General features: G+C 42.8%; 1 protein-coding gene across 2 annotated transcripts in view; it reads left to right on the plus strand.

The window, feature by feature from the left end:
* Positions 1–10871: 10871 nt before the first annotated feature.
* The window catches only part of NKD2 (NKD inhibitor of Wnt signaling pathway 2), a 107014-nt gene continuing 100643 nt past the window's right edge, over positions 10872–17242 (plus strand). The window contains exons 1-3 of one of the 2 annotated variants that reach the window (XM_083188156.1): positions 10872–11286; positions 11425–11451; positions 12199–12296. In XM_083188156.1, coding sequence (XP_083044282.1) covers positions 11262–11286; positions 11425–11451; positions 12199–12296 — 150 coding nt within the window. In that variant the 5' untranslated portion in view covers positions 10872–11261. The remainder of the gene's footprint in view (positions 11287–11424; positions 11452–12198; positions 12297–17242) is intronic. The other variant, XM_083188157.1, reaches the window with a different exon arrangement.

The following is a 17242-nucleotide window of genomic DNA, read 5'->3' on the forward strand; positions in this document are numbered from 1 at the left end:
TTTCTGCTTTATTCTTTTTTATATGGCTGATAGGTTAAGCAATGCCACTTTCCTTTAAACACGGGATTGTGGCCCTTTTGGGAGCAAGTCAGTGAGTGAAATAATTGGTTACATGAGTTGGAGATGGATGGTGGTGGTTGTTTGACGCCCGGTTTTCTGTCATTTTGTTACTTCTATTTTCATTGCGTTTTGTATAATAGGAATACGAGTAACCATACTTCTAACTTTATTATCTGTGATATATTATCAACTACAGTTTTAAGGGGTTCAAAACTGCACATGGAAATCTTTTTGTGGTATCATTATGCCATTCCTTATGTGTTTGCGAGCTGGTAGTTTAGTGTTAATGAAGAATACATAGAATTGAGAACAGTTTGCCATTATTTATGAAGTTGTATACATTTACCAACTTTCCGTAAATATCAGGTCAATTATTTTAAGCACTGGTGCTAAACACAGCGGGCGGTATTCAATGTCCTGAATCGTTGGTCACAGTGATTCAGATTTTACATTCGCCTGCCAATCGCCGGTTTTTTGCTGTGAATCGCCATGCATGGGGATTCGTCTGGAGTCGCCGAGTCACCCTATTCAACGTGGCTGAGAATCGCCGCCCCTAACGGCGATTCTCAGCCAAACCGGCGTTTCCCTAAACAGCCTCATTAATGTAGTCAGTTGTTTAAAAAATTGCAGTGAAATGCAAGAAAAATGCAAATTACCATGGAAAAACGCTTCCCATACAGCAGACGGCAAATGCTGGGTAATCTGCTCAAAGGCCAAACGAAGGAGTGAGGTGGGGAGGAGAATCATGGGTAAGTGAGGTGCACCATGGGTAAGAACAGTGCTTTGTGGGAGAAAAAAAAAATACCTGAAAAAATTAAATATATATTTGTATAGCACTTCTACGACCATGACATCACACAAGGGCAGCAAATAATAATACATTACACTTGCAGAGTTAAATAGAACACTTAAAACCAATTATTTCACAGGTTCCTATAAAAGTTCACCATAAAAAGATGACGAGGGACACTCGGTGAGGAACGGCGATATGAAACAAGAAATAAGAATCGCCACCTTCTCATTGAATACACTTTTGGCGATTCATGGTGATTCCCCATGAAAATTCCTATAGACAGAAAACGGCGATTTGTAGAGAATAACATTTGGCGATTGGTGCTTCATTCACCGGTCGTCATCGGCGATTATAGCTCATTGAATAGGGTGATTCGCTTTTGGAGCTCCAAAAATCGCCGGCACACACGAAAAAAACACAGAATCGCCATAAAACTTGGCGATTCTGCCTCATTGAATACCGCCCAGCATGTAGCTGTAGTAACTATTTTATAATACAGCCAGTATGAACCCAAAACTTCTATAAAGCAGCAATTCTTATGCTTCAGTATCTAACCCATTATAAGGACAGGCTAGTCTGTCATATAGGAGAAAAGGTAGATGGGGTTTCTATAGAGCAAGCAGCTCTTGTATAGAATACAATGAACTTTAATGGCCATGTATGCTTGCGCACACTAGGAATTTTTTGTGGATTTACAGTGCAGAATCAAGCAGGCATTAAGGGGGGGGAGGCATTACATACATTACATTAAGACATTACATGTGGGGAACACATGCCCGCCGAGCTGCCCAGCGCCTAGGCAGCCATCAGTGGCGCCACTGGTCACTGTAACAGCCAGTTAGGTAACATTAAGCAGAGACAGTACAGTTATCACATAGGGAGCACATACCCACCGAGCTGAACAGTGCCTAGGCAGCCATCAGCAGTGCCACTGGTCGCCGAAACAGCCAGGTAGTTAACTGTACTGTCTCTGCTTGTATTGTTATCACACAGGGAACATATTTGGCTGAGCTGCACAGCTCCTAGGCAGCCATCAGCTGCGCTATCTTGATCCTGCTACTCAAAGGCAACAGTAATAATATTTTTATTTATGTAGCACTTTTCTTCCAAAGCTGGCACACCCTGCCAGCTTGTTGCTGGCAGGGTGTGCAACCAGCGAAGGTACAGCATACAGGCTTTGCCTACAGTGGGGGCAGAGGTATATAATGCAAATCATGGTAAAGAAACAGTAAAACAGAGTAATACATAGCTTTCCTCAGCTCAGAGGCTGAGACAGATGGTAATTTTGGAAAAGCAAAAATAAAACGTGGCAGTGTTTCGGTTTATGTCCCAACTCCAGTTCTAACTCATTACTTGCTTTAGATGGCAGGCAAGCCTTGAGCTGGCTTCTCAAAATGTCCCATTTTAAAGAAAAGTTTGGGTCAGCTTGTACAGGGGGAGTGGTTGGTTTTTGCACACATTGCTCAGCTATCTAATTAAAGGTGGGGGATGTTGTTGGCTCCCAGTAACAAAACACATTTTCAATGCAGACTGTTCTTTTAAATGAAAAGCATCAGGTTTTGGAAAATGGCATTTATGTACCTCTACAGAGGAGATGACTTGCTTTAGATGGCAAGTCATCTACAGCTATCACCTTGCTCCATATTCACCATATGGGCCGAGAGGGAACACCTGCCCTCCAAAGGATAAATGTGTAGAGAGAATAGCCCTTCACCTATCATATAGCGCTATATGGACGATCCTTTCCTGTTTTTTATGAAGATCAGATGTGGTCCTATCAGAGGTCTCTTGATGAATATGAAAAACAACAAGAAAGCGCTCCGCCCTCCTCGTGAGCACGCAGAGGGCTGCTAACACCACGAAGGACGGAAGCGAGCTATATCCGGGACAACAGGTCACTTCCGGCGGAAACTAAATGGCTGTGGCGCCGGAACTCAATATACAGATGTGGCGGCCGGGAAGCTGTATACCTCCTATAACAATAGAGGCAGTGTTCATGAATTATACAGGAGGACAAATTCTACACACATGCGAGAGATGAACAAAATAGGAGGTTTATTTAAACCTCATCTAGTGCTTGAAAAATATCCTCTATAGGATTGAAACTCGTTTTGTGGAAATAGCACACCGTAGCAGCAGACCTCATCAAGTGGGTCTGAAAGAAAACTAGAAGGACTTTAAAATGGTGCCCCGTTACTGTTCCAACACCATCTGGACTACTGGATATCCTGAACTCATGACATGAGTACCTTAGCTCACTTTTTACTGTATATTTATACCCTATTGTAATAAAGGATCATTTTTTTTTTTTTTATACAATTGTAGTGGATACCTGCATTGATTGGTTTACAAGTGAGAATCTGTGGAGAACAAAGGATTCTCGGTATGCACCTTTCCACACCATTAGTGGGAGTACCCTGAAAGGGGGAATTTCCCGAATATATTCATTTATCTTCCCGGTTATTATAGTTATAGCCTATATCATAAGGCAAAACTTCAAACTGTTATATCAGTATAGTACGAGGGCGGAGCTCTCTTTCTTATTGTTTTTCATATTCATCAAGAGACCTCTGAAAGGAACAGATCTGATCTTCATAAAAACTAGGGAAATATTGTCCATATAGTGCTATATGATGGGTGAAGGGATATTCTCTCTACACATTGTCTGTCTTATGAGAAGCACTGTTTAATCAAAAAAACGCATAATTTAGTACATATAAATTACCATTGTACGATATCATTTAACTAAAAACTATTCACTTTCAAAATAAATTTATAAACTATTGCATGCAATTTTAAAATATGTATGTAGATATAGGTCTCCTTTTTAGAGGGACACAAGGGAGAAGAAAAAAAAGACTATTTTTGCTTGGCCACGCTTTAAGACTTTTGTTAAAATTAATCTTTAGTGATCTACATTAAAATACAGCACTGAGCTTGGTGCCTCAGTGCTACCAAGAAGTATCAATACTTAGGGCATTATACTCAGGCCGCTGTAATTAGTGTAGATATTCCTTGGGCTGTAGGAGGCTAAAGGTACTCCTAGGATTACCGGAGCTGTACCTACTGCTCATGTGTAGGGTGGCTGATCGGATGGTTCCTGTGATTTGGCCCCAAAATAGCCGGGATGTCAATCCCGAGACTGGAGTTAGCAATACTGGCGATTTCGGGATTAGACTGTGCATGTGCAGTGGAATGCCGGGCAGTGTCTGAGCACCTGCTGAAACGCTGGCCGGCTGTTCCCGATGTGTGGCTCTGTGCAGCATGATGGTCAGAGGTCATGCTACGCAGCCGCACCACTTCTGACCTCCTTCCGGCATAACCCCGGCGGCCGCCTGCTTACGGCAACAACCCCGGGCCAGCACCGACGAACACCCTCTGTCTGCCACACCGAGCGGATGCCGTAACCTGCTGCACCAGGCTGAGTATGTGCGGGGCGGCCTGTTTGCGGGGGTGGGGGAGCATTTTATTTTAATTAGGGAGGCCAATCACCCTCCCTACAATGAGAGTCCCTAGAAAGGTTAGATGCAGGTAATCACAAGAAGTATGCTGGATTACGTGGGAGTCGGCTTCCAGGGCACTTGTATACACCCTCAATTGGTTTATTTGGACTACTTTCCTCTGTTGGTTCACTTGTATACATTGTAAGGTAGTAAATCCTCCTGGTTTTGTCTAAATCAGTGATTCCCAACCCTGGTCCTCAAGTACCCCCAACAGTGCACGTTTTCCAGGTCACCCGGCAGGTGCACTCATTATTCAGGCACATTTGAAGAGATTCACAGGTGGAGCTAATTATAGCACGTGTGATTCTGTGTGGAGACCTGCAAAACATGCACTGTTGTTTCATTCCCTTAGCACAGGGGCAACCTGCTTTTGTGCAGGTCATGCAGGACACTGCACAGAGCATTCAAAGTTTAATGCTCTTATTGAATAGTTTTCTGGCCATGAGACCACTTCTAGGCAGTCTACGGATTTTCTCCCTAGCCAAAATGTGGATACTGAGGAGGAGAGAGAATGTGGACAGTATGGTGTTCATTCAGAAGACATTGATAATTCAGCGCCTGGTATTGAGGATTTAATATTGGCAGTAAGACAGGCATTACATTTATCTGTAGAGGATAAGTCTCCTAGAGCAGGAGATTTATCGTAGAGGAGAAGTCTCCTGCTATAGGGGTTTTCAAAAGGCAGTGTAGAGGCGCAGTCACTTTTCCCTCTGATGAGGGAATGCAGGATTTGGTAACCGGAGCTCGGAAGACTCCTGACAAAAAACTTCTGATGCATAAGAGGTTTTTGGGCTTATACCCCATGCCAGAGGAGCGCGTTAAATTGTGGGAAAAAGTTCCCTTAGTGGATGCGTCAGTAGCTAGACTTTCCAAAGCCACGCTTTTACCTGTTCAGGATGGAGGTGCTTTTAAGGATCCATTTCATAAAAAATGGGAGGTCTGTTTTAAAATCCATTTTTGATGGTGTAGGTTATGCTCAGACCGGTTATTGCTTCCGCATGGGTTTCCAAAGCTATGATTGCGTGGGCTAGCGCGCTTTGTGGGTGTTTACAGAATGACACAGAGGCTATGGCTTTGGCTGAAAAGCTTAACGTGGCAGCGGAATATACCTGTGAAGCTGGCGAGGAAGCAGTTAAGATGCTTTTGAATATTTCTTCTGTGTATGCCAGAAGAGTTCTATGGCTAAAAGCATGGGAGGCTGACGGTGAATCCAAAAAATCCCTAGAGCCTCTGGCCTTTAAGGGATAATGATTTGGCTCAGAATTGGAAGCCATTATAAAACAGGCCACAGGTGGCAAAAGCACTTTTCTCCCTACATCAGGGACAAAACATACTGCTTCCAGGTTTGCGGCCTTTCGTCCTTCCTTTCGGCCATCAACTAGAGGAGGTTCATCCTCCAGAGGTAATTCCTCCAATATTTTGTTATCTGTTACAATATGTCTATTTTAGGAACTACCGTATATACTCGAGTATAAGCCGACTTTTTCAGCACATTTTTCATGCTGAAAAAGCACCTCCTCGGCTTATACTAGGGTGAATACGGTAACTGTAGTTTAGACTGTGAGGAAGTGGATCAAGGCCTAATGCTACTTCCCACAGCCCTATTCCCCTCTAACTGCGCTGTACCTGCTCAGTTTGGGCTCCATCCGATAGCCAGATGTCCCCTGAGCATAGCGCTGTACATTGCAGACCTGGTGGACAGTTTTTCAGCTTGAGGCCTACCATGACTGGTAAGCCGGGGCCTAAATTTTGGTGCCAGGCCGGGAATCGGGCTCCATGGCGAAAATCGCGGACTTTTACAGCCGGAGCTGCACCTACTGACCCTGGACCTTGAGGGTCTGACTACCCTGCTAAGGTTTACCAGGTGCCTGGATCCCTGTACACTCTGCTGGGCACTGGAGAGAGGTAAAAGGCATTGTGGAGGACTTGCTTCCTTCACAGTGACAGCAGCCATCTATGGATCAATCACTTTCTCCTCACTGTTAACCCCTCTACCATGGGTCCCACAACTTAAAACTCCCCTCAGTGTCAGTGTGCCCCTAGACCAGGCATTCCCAACCACGATCCTCAAGGCACACCAACAGTGCAGGTTTTGTAGATATCCAGGCTTAAGCACAGGTGACTTAATTAGTATCTGAGGGATTCTGATTAAACCATCTGTGCTGAAGCCTGGATATCACTAAAACCTGCACTGTTTGTGTGCCTTGAGGACCATGGTTGGGAATGCCTGCCCTAGACCCTGTGCATTTTCCACCCTAGGCTTATACTCGAGTCAATAAGTTTTCCCATTTTTTTTGTGGCAAAATTAGGTGCCTCGGCTTATATTCGGGTCGACTTATACTCGAGTATATACGGTATTTATGAATTTACACATGTGAAAACTGAGATATTAATATGACACAATTCAAATCCAATAATAATATACATACAGAAAGTGTCTGTGGGCATATGATAGTCCAGTAGTAATTTGTTTAAAGTGACCTGTATCAAATGGTAACAATTGTTGCCATCAAGTATTAAGCTACTCTGTCATATTGGGAAGTCATAGAGCTGACTTTACAGCCCTCTGAACACCAAGAGTGACACAACTCCCAGACTATTGGGAAGGTAGACCATTTCATTTGAAAAAGATAATTATATACCCCATAGTCTGTACTTGAATAGGTGGTTCACGAACACACCATACATGAGATCACATACAGAGGACATTTTTAATCATTTCACTTTATTGTACACCAATATATATCACTTTGCACTGATTTTAATATTTAGCTGATTTTAGTTAAGTATATAATAAAAGTTACTTTTTATGCCATCTTCTTGAGACACTCTTTGAAGATAAAGACAGTGGGCGGTATTCAATGTGAATACCGGCGAGGTGCAGCGAATCCTGTTTAGGATTCGCTGCACATTCGCCACGTTCCGGAGCCTCGCCGGCTCCGGTATTCAACGAGTCAGGGGCTCGCTGCCCCTGACTGGCGAATATGAGCTCCTGCGGCGAACGCCGCAGGGAGCCTGAGGATGGTGGCAGGCAGGGAGATGGAAGTCTCTCTGCCTGCCCCAGAGCGTATGTGGGGGGAGGTGGGCTCCCCGGTTGCCAGGCAGCACAGGCTGCCCCCCGGGGGTGCCAGCAGGGGACCGGGTATATTCACTACAGCCGATCGTTCATATGTAATGATCGGGTGCAGTGAATATATGAATATGTAATGCTCGGCTCCGTCCTCAGAATAAAATTCCTGATTTTTTGACACCAAATGTAAAAAACAAAACACTTTATTTTAAAAGTTCACATTCCACTTCACCATAAAAAGATAGCGATTGCTACTCGGTGAATCATCGCGAAAAAAACCTTCAAATGTATTCGCCATCTGGTCATTGAATAGGGTGATTCACCGTTTTAGTCAAAAATTCGCCAAACAGCACAAATTTGCCATAAAAACATGGCGAATCAGGCTCATTGAATACCGCCCAGTGAATACTAGCATACTGTAAAGCAGTTGATCCTGTGTGCCCCATGCAGGAATACTACTTATTGTCTTTGTTTTCTTACATGTACAAGGTGCCAGAAAGTGTCTGTAGCAACGGAAACATTGCATACCCCATTGGATTGCCTCCTAAAGGCACCACATCACTAAATGCAGGAGATAGCTTTGATATCTTTTGTGATCAGCTTTCATTGATTAATGGTGATTCCTCTATTTCCACATGATTTTTGTGGGAGGTAGGAAGGTTAAAGTTCACTGATACCCCTTTATGAGATACTCCAAAATCCCAGGTTTTTGCACATAAACACGTATCAACCCAGTATTTTGGTATGTCTGTACAATACCCCTTTCACACTGAACATCTAATTACTGGGTGAAGCAGTTCTACCTGGTAATTTGTTCAGTGTGAATGGGCCAACCCGGTTCTTAAATTCCGCTGCTTTGTGCCAGGGTCGGCGGCCCAGGTTGACCCTTTCACACTGAAGAAATACCAGTGTAATTCAGCAAATTGTAGGTTTGACATTTTTAACCCTTTAATTTGCTGCTCAGTGTGAAAGAGGCATTTCAAAAATAGAGTGTTTAGGCGATATTTACTGAACACTATTTAGTTGTGGAGTCCCTAGCCGCCATCTGCTGGCCAAAGAGAAGAGTACTGCTGTGTACACATGGTAAGATTTGGATTATATAGCCCAGATCGCACAGGTTTTTTATCTACAATCCTGATGCGCACTCCCCTGACAGCACAAATCGAAACCCAGATAGACAGGGCAGCAATGACTATATAGTGCAAATCTAATGCTGATTGTATGAATTGTATGTAAATAGTACAGAGATGGCAAAGATTGCATAGCACGCGAATCTTAAGTCGAATGGCAAGGGAATCTCACTGTGTGTACACACCATAACACCCACTCTTTTGGAATTCACAAAACCGCAACAGGTCTAAAGAAATGGCGCATAGGACTCCCAGTTGATATGTTAAATAAATCTGGACCCGTTTAGGGAATATGTTAACCAGATAACAATGTTTATTACATTAAAAATAAAACACAGCAAAAGTGCAAATGCAAATAAACACAGTAAAGTGCAAATGCAAAAAAAAGAGACAAGTATAGCACATACAAATCACAAGCATATACTGTATGATGGGTGTGTAATCCACATTTATGTCACCATTGTAGGTGATACTTGCCTACCTGACCCTCTTCATGCGGGAGAAAATGCTCTGTTTCTGGACTTCCCTGGTAATGTATGATTGCCATGACCTGTGGGGAGCTAGGTAAAGGTGTTTCACTACAGGGGATAGCAGTCATACATTACCAGGGCAGTCCAGGAGCAAAGCATTTTCTCCCGCATGGAGAGGGTCAGGTAGGCAAGTGAGTTGTAGGTGGGTGCGGTGAGCTAGGTGCTCAAAAGATGGTGGGTCCCGGGTAGCAGTATATTGCACCACCACACAGGCTTGGATAAAGGTGATCACGTGGTGTCCTCCCGTCAGCATATAGGCATCCAACATATTATGTTTCGGAGGTAACTCCTTCTTCAGATGTGGATGCCAACACTCTGAAAGATCAGGGTTATATACCCTTTCAATTAGCCTAGATTATACATTTGTGTAATTTAGCGTGCATTTCAGGTGTGCGCTCCCGTTTTCAGCCCACTAATGGTCGCTGGTCGGAGGAGCATGCTCCTCTGACCAGCTACTTCCCCTGCCTCTTCTCCCGGCAGTGTGTCATTTTTATCAGCGACCAGCTGAAGAAGCATATGTGGGGTCTGATGTTATAACCCAGGTGGACCTCCGCATAAATTCTCCAAGGAATAGTCCATGTGCCAAATTCCAGATAGGAGCCCCAGGCAAGGGTGTAACTATCATAGGTGCAAGGGATACAGCTGCTATGGGGCCCAGAGGTGAAGGGGGGCCATCTTTGCAACTAATATGTTTTACATACATTTATCACCATCAGTTGCTAAATAGGGGGCCCTTGCAAACTTTTGCTATGGGGCCTAATATCTATGTACGCCTCTGGGTGCAAGGGGTGCAGCTGCTATGGGGCCCAGAGCTGAAGGGGACCCATCATTCCTGTCTAAGTAATATGTTTAAAGGTGCGTACACACGGGTATAAAATAGCTGGCAATATGGTCGCTGAGCGACCATATTGCCAGCGATTGGAATGTGCACTGGCGATAAATCGCCAGGCGCACGCTCCCGGTTTCAGCCTCCTAATGGTTGCTGGTCAGAGGAGCATCCAATCAGCGACTTCCCCTGCCTCTTCTCCCGGCATTGTGTTATATTTTATCAGGGACCATCTGGTCGCTGATGAAAATGGGACACTGAGCAATATATTGCCAGCGATCATATTGCTCCGTGTGTACACAGCTTTACACATAGTTATCACCATCAGTTGCTAAATAGGGGGCCCTTACAAACTTTTGCTATGGGGCCTATGAATATCTAGTTACGCAGCGCTCCTGGTCCCAGGTACCTCCAAACCGCCAATGCTTTTCGACTTCTAAGTCTTCCTCATGGTGTGTGGAGGTAACCTTCTAGTGTCCATATTTATACTTGTGACGGGCTCGGGGGACGCTGTTTGGAGCGGTTCACATTTCACGGAATCCGGACCGATCATCTTTAGCATGTACATGTTGTGGAGAGGAAGGAGGGAGGCAGAAAGTGATCTTTATAAAGTATCCTCAGGAAACTACTGTTTTAGGTTTGACTGCAGTTTACTGTTCGTACATCCAGCCCTGTATTTTTGGGGGAAAACAGTAATAATGCACATTATAATTGAGAATGATTAGCATATTTTAAATCCTAAAAATGAAAAACATGGTGTGAACAGCTAGTGATTGATCTACTCGAGATATATTCAATATACAATGCTTTAAAATCCTCTTTCCCTTCCTCACCACTTGCATTGCATTTTTCCGACGGTTTCCAGATGAAAGACATTATGGGAAGGGAGAAAGGGAGGCCTAACTAAGGGGTAGGGGACAGCTGCAATATCCCAGTTAAACGCTAGGGGTCAGCTGTAATTGTGGCTAAAACATTCTCTCCAGCTGTTGTAGACTTCAGATGATGATAGCGCACACAGACAGGAGGAGCAACACGACTATTGCTGTACTCCGTGCTATTGGTATACTCGGTGCAGCCTGGATTCCTTCTCTATAGGATGTACACAGTCCTCAGCATGTGGGCTAATTCAAGCCGGCGATGACCTGAAGCCAACGATGCATCGCTGCATGGGACCAGCGCTTGGGTTTTGAATCGGGACGTTTCCCTGGTTGTGACTATTGTACCACATTGGATTACAGTGTGCTGTTCTGTGCCCGCCTGCGCCGCCTATATATCGTGCGGGTGGGGATCATAATCTAAACCAGAGAACGTTTCTTATAGGGAATACAGGATAGAAAGAAACATCGATCATGGGGAAACTTCATTCGAAGCATGGTAAGAGCAGCACTGCCGGGACCAGTCACATAGATGCGATGTCAGTAGTATGTGCGACTTTACATGTAGCATCTTAGCCACTCACTGTACTAACGCTTTCTCTTTTCTTATTTCTCCTGACCGCCTGGGACCTGGCAGCAAGCAACAGGAGGGAGAACCCTGAAGGTGAGGACACAGCACTGCTGCATTTACACTATGGATTGTTCTGTGCATGGCAAATGTTACTTACAGTATATAGCAGCAACTGATGGATGCAGGGAGCCCAGTGGTGTTATCCATGCATCCAGATGTGACAAATCATAGCCTACAGAAACCAGTTTGCACCAGATGTGTGTTGATGTACATTCTAGGAACATGCAGTACATCTGATTTCATTGTACAATCTGCTGATAAATAAGTTTCACGTTTCATTAATTGATGCCCCCTCCTCCCCCTCCTACCTCCCTTTAAAGGTTGTTCCTTTAAAAAAACTGAAGGAGGTCATACAGAACTCAGGACCCTTCAGTTGTTGACACTCTATATGTTGCACAGGGATGGATTTGTGGTCATGTGAAGGGGAAGTGATCAGTGCAGGGTGTTTATGTTGGAAGACAGTGGAGAGATATCCAGGGAAGGGACTCCCTCTGCTCTCTGGAGCTCCTCTCCCAGCCTTATTCTGAGGAATGATTGATGACCGTGACAGGCCGCTTTGATCATTAGCACACAACAAAGTCTTCAATCTCTGAACTTTTCCACAACATGCAATTATAATGTTATGACAGTAATACACACTGACTTCAACAGTTTGAAGGGACTGTGGTGTTAAATTCTGTGTTGGGTTTTAATGGAGGTGGTGAAGTTAATCCCACTAGTGTTTGTGAGTCCTTGTACCATTTGTCTATTTTTCTCATAATTCTGCTTTCTGTGGTACAGGAGACAGTTTTGTGGTGAATGCTTACATCAATCGCAAGGGATTTGAGGGCTGTGAGCGCTTTAATGGATTGGAAAGCAAGTTAAAGGACAGACAAGAGGTAAGTCTTCATGGGTTGTTTTTTTTTATTTTTATAAATGCAGTACGTCATGCAACGTGTTTCTTTATGTTTGTTTGTGCTTTGCATAAATACATCTTTATATCTGAAAGTGTTTGTGGGATTTGTTTCAAATTATGTTTTGGAAAAATCATTGCAAAGTATTTTTAGAGAAAATGTGATATTCTGGGAATTCAGATATCTTGATACATCAAAGTGAATTGCCACTTAAGAACCACTGTTAGTTTAACTGCTTCACCAAAATAGATCTCAGTGGTTTATGGAAACTTGGCCACTTGAAAGGTCAATAGGTTTATTCAGGGAGAAAGAAAAGTTACATAAAGTCTATGTCAAGGATTTGCAGGTTCCTAGTAGTTCCGGGAATAGAAGAATGCAAAACTAAATTCATCCTGTATCCCTACCATCTTGTCTATCCCAACAATAAACACTACACGATATCATCTGCAAACGATATCCTCAACGATTTCTCTTGAACTCCAAGGCGGATGATCTAGTGCTTACACACTGAGCGTGATGTTTAACTATCGTTACCATTTAGTGACATTACCCTGCTTCTGCAGAAAAAGCAGTTGTTGTAGATACAGTATAGCCAACTTTGAGCTGCATGTACAGAATACAGGGGGTCGTTAATGACAAGTGGGAAAGTGTATCATAAACAATATAGTGCATACACACTAAATGATATGCACAACATATTTTGTTAACAATTTATCATCTAGAGCAGTGTTTTTCAACCACTGTGCCGTGGCACACTAGTGTGCCTTGAGCTGTTCTGAAGTGTGCCTCCAGATCTAGAGATGCCCAAACCAGTTTACAGCCACCACCAGTTCAAGTGTTATTTACTGGTCTCTTCTTTTCATTTAAAGGGCCAATGTATTTTATTTGTGTTAACTGTGGGGACCAGTGTGATTGTTTTTTTATATGGGGGGCAATAGGTTTGTTTTTTTCCTATGGGGGGCAATGTGTTTTGCCCTGTGGGGATATCATGGTGTGCCTTGGCAATTTTAAAATCTTATTAAGTGTGCCGCAAGGTAAAAAGGTTGAAAATCACTGATCTAGAGTGTAAGTACCTTAAGTCATTAATTGTCATTATTATCAGATCTACTATATAAAAAAAGTCAAGGGGAAATCAGTGTTACAATTGGAATAAGTTGGCCTCCCCTTAATTATTATCATTTCACCAGAAGCATGTGCACATATACATTTGTAGCAGATGGTTATGTATCGTTTTCTGCAGAGCAGAGTAAAGGTGCCCATACACGGTCCGTTTAACGGATCCGTTTGGGACTTAAATAGTACACATCGCATCGGATCGCATGCCTTGTGCATGCACTGCAATCCGATCGCATAGTACAGAACGGAGCCGGACACAACGGAGCGTGTATGGGCTCCTTAAGCAGCGTTAGAACCAAAAATCAGTTCCTGATTAAACAGTAGGCTGATTAGGCTGAAGCCTAGGGTGACAGGGATAGGTGTGTGTGTGTGTGTGGGTGGGGGGAGGGGTGTACCTTGCAGATGACAGCCGAGGAATAAAATGTAAAACCTGGCCTAAAGGCCTAATTTATTCCATGCTACTTAGCTTTCAACCCAATGTATTGTTGGGGATGAAGTTCTTAAGGTGACTGCCAGATGGCTGTGCCAATGTAACTTACTGATTGAACCATTACTATATGTACAGTATGCTACAGCACCAGCCTCTTACACAGGCCACAAGCATTAGATCCTACATGCCAGTTGTATAACCTTAAGTACATGCAAATGGGAAGTATAAATGGCGGGTCCCCGAGCGCTCGCATGTGTTTAGCAGTATTACAAGGTGCGCTACATGTGTATTAACCTAGGGCACTTGGAACCTTTAAACAGGCTCTGCCAAAATTCTTGCTTTTCACAAGTATATTATATAGCACCAAATCCCTTGTGCTTTTATCCTTCTGGAATTTACCAGAGAGCTCTTGTGGTCTCCTGGGAGAGTAGGTCAGCTTCCCAGAACCTGCCTACTTCCCTAGTAAACTGAATGGTGTGGGGCTCGATGATGCAACAGACTCCTGCTCCTGCATGGCTCTGCCCCACCATCAAAACCTAATATCCTTATTGTTTACAGTATATAATATATATATATATATATATATATATATATATATATATATATATACTAAATTTGATTTGTGTAGAATTTTGGGTTTCAGTTTTTATAATATGTTTATGGCATTTCTAAGCTTTAGGGGGCATTTATCAAAGCAAGGGGAGAGATAAAATATAGCCAATCAGCTTCTAATTTACATTTTACAGGCTGTGTTTGAAAAATGACAGGATCTCGATTGGTTGGTACTTCCTCTATCACCATCTTTCCTTAAAATTTGATAAATACCCCACCCCCTAGTTTTATATATGTATACTGTATATTAATGTTTACAAATTTCTAAATTATGTGAACATTGTCATATATACAGTCTTCATCATTGCATTGCAATTTTCAGTTTGGCTACAATGTACATAGTTATTTGGCACCTGGGCCAAGCACCGTATCATGGCTTGTTGGTCTGGCCAGACTATTTCCCATCCATGAGAAGTGGAGTTTGGTAGGGGATAAGAAATTCACTGTTCAGCAAGTTCTGATTCTTTCACACAATATTTTGGCCCTTATTCAGATCTGATCGCAGTACACATTTGTTCTCAAAATGGGCAAAATAATGTGCACTGCAGGGGGGGCAGATGTAACATGTATAGAAAGTTAAATTTGGGTGGGGTGCGTTGAAGTATTTACCCTGCACAGAAACAAAATAACTCACCCAAATTTAACTCTCTCTGCCCATATTACATCTGCCCCACCTGCAGTGCACATGGTTTTGCCCATTTTGAGAACAAATTTGTACAGCGATTAGATCTGAATAAGGGCCTTTGTCCCATGCCGCAGTCTAGAAAAGGAAAAGGCTGCTTCTGTAAATAAAATTAAAGGATAAGTAATGTATTTGAGCAATTTGTTTATATCAAGTGTCTTACATGCTTGCTTCATTTTCATTGTACTAATTGAAAAAATTGTATTTGTTTTGGATTATCATGTAACTGTAGCATAGTAATGTATTCTAAATTTGATTCATTGTTAATAGTGAAATAATTATGTGTGGGTATATATAAGACCCCAATCCGTGCTCTATACAAATGGAGCAGCACCTCTGAGATCCCCTGTTAGGTGGAATCCAACAATAGAAATGGCAGAAAGAAAGGTTCAGAGGGCGCTATGAAGTAGGTAATGGAAAAACTATAGTAAAAAGTATTTAATAACAAATTGTGAATTTAATCTCTGTCAATTATATAGACTCAGAGGAGAGTGTGTGGAATCCAGCAGTGCACACACTCTCCTATGAGTCTATATAATTGACAGAGATTTTGGTCACAGAATTACCTGAGCTAATTTGTGAGCCTTTGAGAAACCCGCATTGGTGGTTTTCTTCATATAAAAAGATTGTTCTTATTGGACCATCTTATCTTTTTTGATGATATGTTCTGATGATCTACACCTCTGACAGCAAATTGGTGGAAATCTCTTAATCAAACTGATTTATTTCTGCCCCTGATGTAATCATGCTATTTACGAAACGCGTCGGGCAGCCTACACCAACTTGACGATCACCACTGTCAATATCCTGAAAGGATTCCTTATTACTGTACCTTTTGACTTTATTGAAAGTTGTATACACAATTTGTTATTAAATACTTTTTACTATAATTGTTTTTCCATTAACTACTTCAGAGCGCCCTCTGAACCTTTCTTTCTGTCGTGTGTGTGTGTGTGTGTGTGTGTGTTTGTATGTATGTATGTATGTGTATATATATATATATATATATATATATATATATATATATATATATTATTCTTTTGTTTTGTTTTACATCTTAACGCGTGATTAGCGTTCGCTACACCTTTTTGACTTATACATGAGGTGTTATTATATTTATTATATTTAAATTTTGTGTAGAATGTTTTTATTTCTTGACGTAACTTCATCATTCCTTCTTGTGGTTGAAATGACTGAAAAACTGATATTTAAGTTTTACTTCTGAATAGTTTTATGTTAAATATACATATTCTTTAACATTCTTTGTATAAAAGGCTAAAATGTTATGCTTTTTTTTGTAATTCAAAGCAAAACTGGGTGCCCCCATCCATATAGTTAGGGATTCAGTATGAAATCCCGGCGGTCGGGATCCCGGCATTCAAAATCCCGACCGCCGAAATCCCGACAAGGGGGGGACATGGATCGCCCCCCCTTGCGGGCCCGGTGCCTCGCTGCGCTCGGCACGCTAATTTATTCTCCCTCCAGGGGTGTCGTGAACACCCCTGGAGGGAGAAACTGACGGGATTTCGGCGGTCGGGATTCTGAACGCCGGGATCCCGACCACCGGGATTTAAACTGCATCCCATAGTCAGAAGTCATCTTCAACCTATAACTGCTATAGACCCCCAGAAGGCTAATCGCAAGTGTCAGAACCCATGGTGGGTCTGAATTAACAAAACCATTATAGTCTATGTGGAAAGTTTGTCTCTACTCTATCTCCAGTTCAAGGCATCCTAGACGCTCGAGACTGGTACCATATGAAAGAGGAGACTCCTGGCTTTCGGTTCAGACTGACTACTAGTTTAGGTGACACCGGCAAAGGAAGCAACCACTGGTGGGGTCCCCTCTAATTGTCTGTCCAGCTTACAGGGGTTTCTAGCTAGGGGGCTTGGACGCAATTTTACAGTATTCATGCTTGCTTCATTTACTGTGAAAAGAGCAGTCTCCCAAGGGAAGGGGGAGGGGAGAGATGGGGGTCACCAGCCAGCTTGAACCAGCATCACATTACGCTAACTAAAACATGGACAATGGGGAAGTTGTGTGAGCATTTACGTCCCATAGCCAATACGGCCAATTAGCTGCTGGTTGGAA

The sequence above is a fragment of the Crinia signifera genome, chromosome 5, assembly GCF_055691185.1.
Source record: "Crinia signifera chromosome 5, ASM5569118v1, whole genome shotgun sequence".
NCBI lineage: Eukaryota > Metazoa > Chordata > Amphibia > Anura > Myobatrachidae > Crinia > Crinia signifera.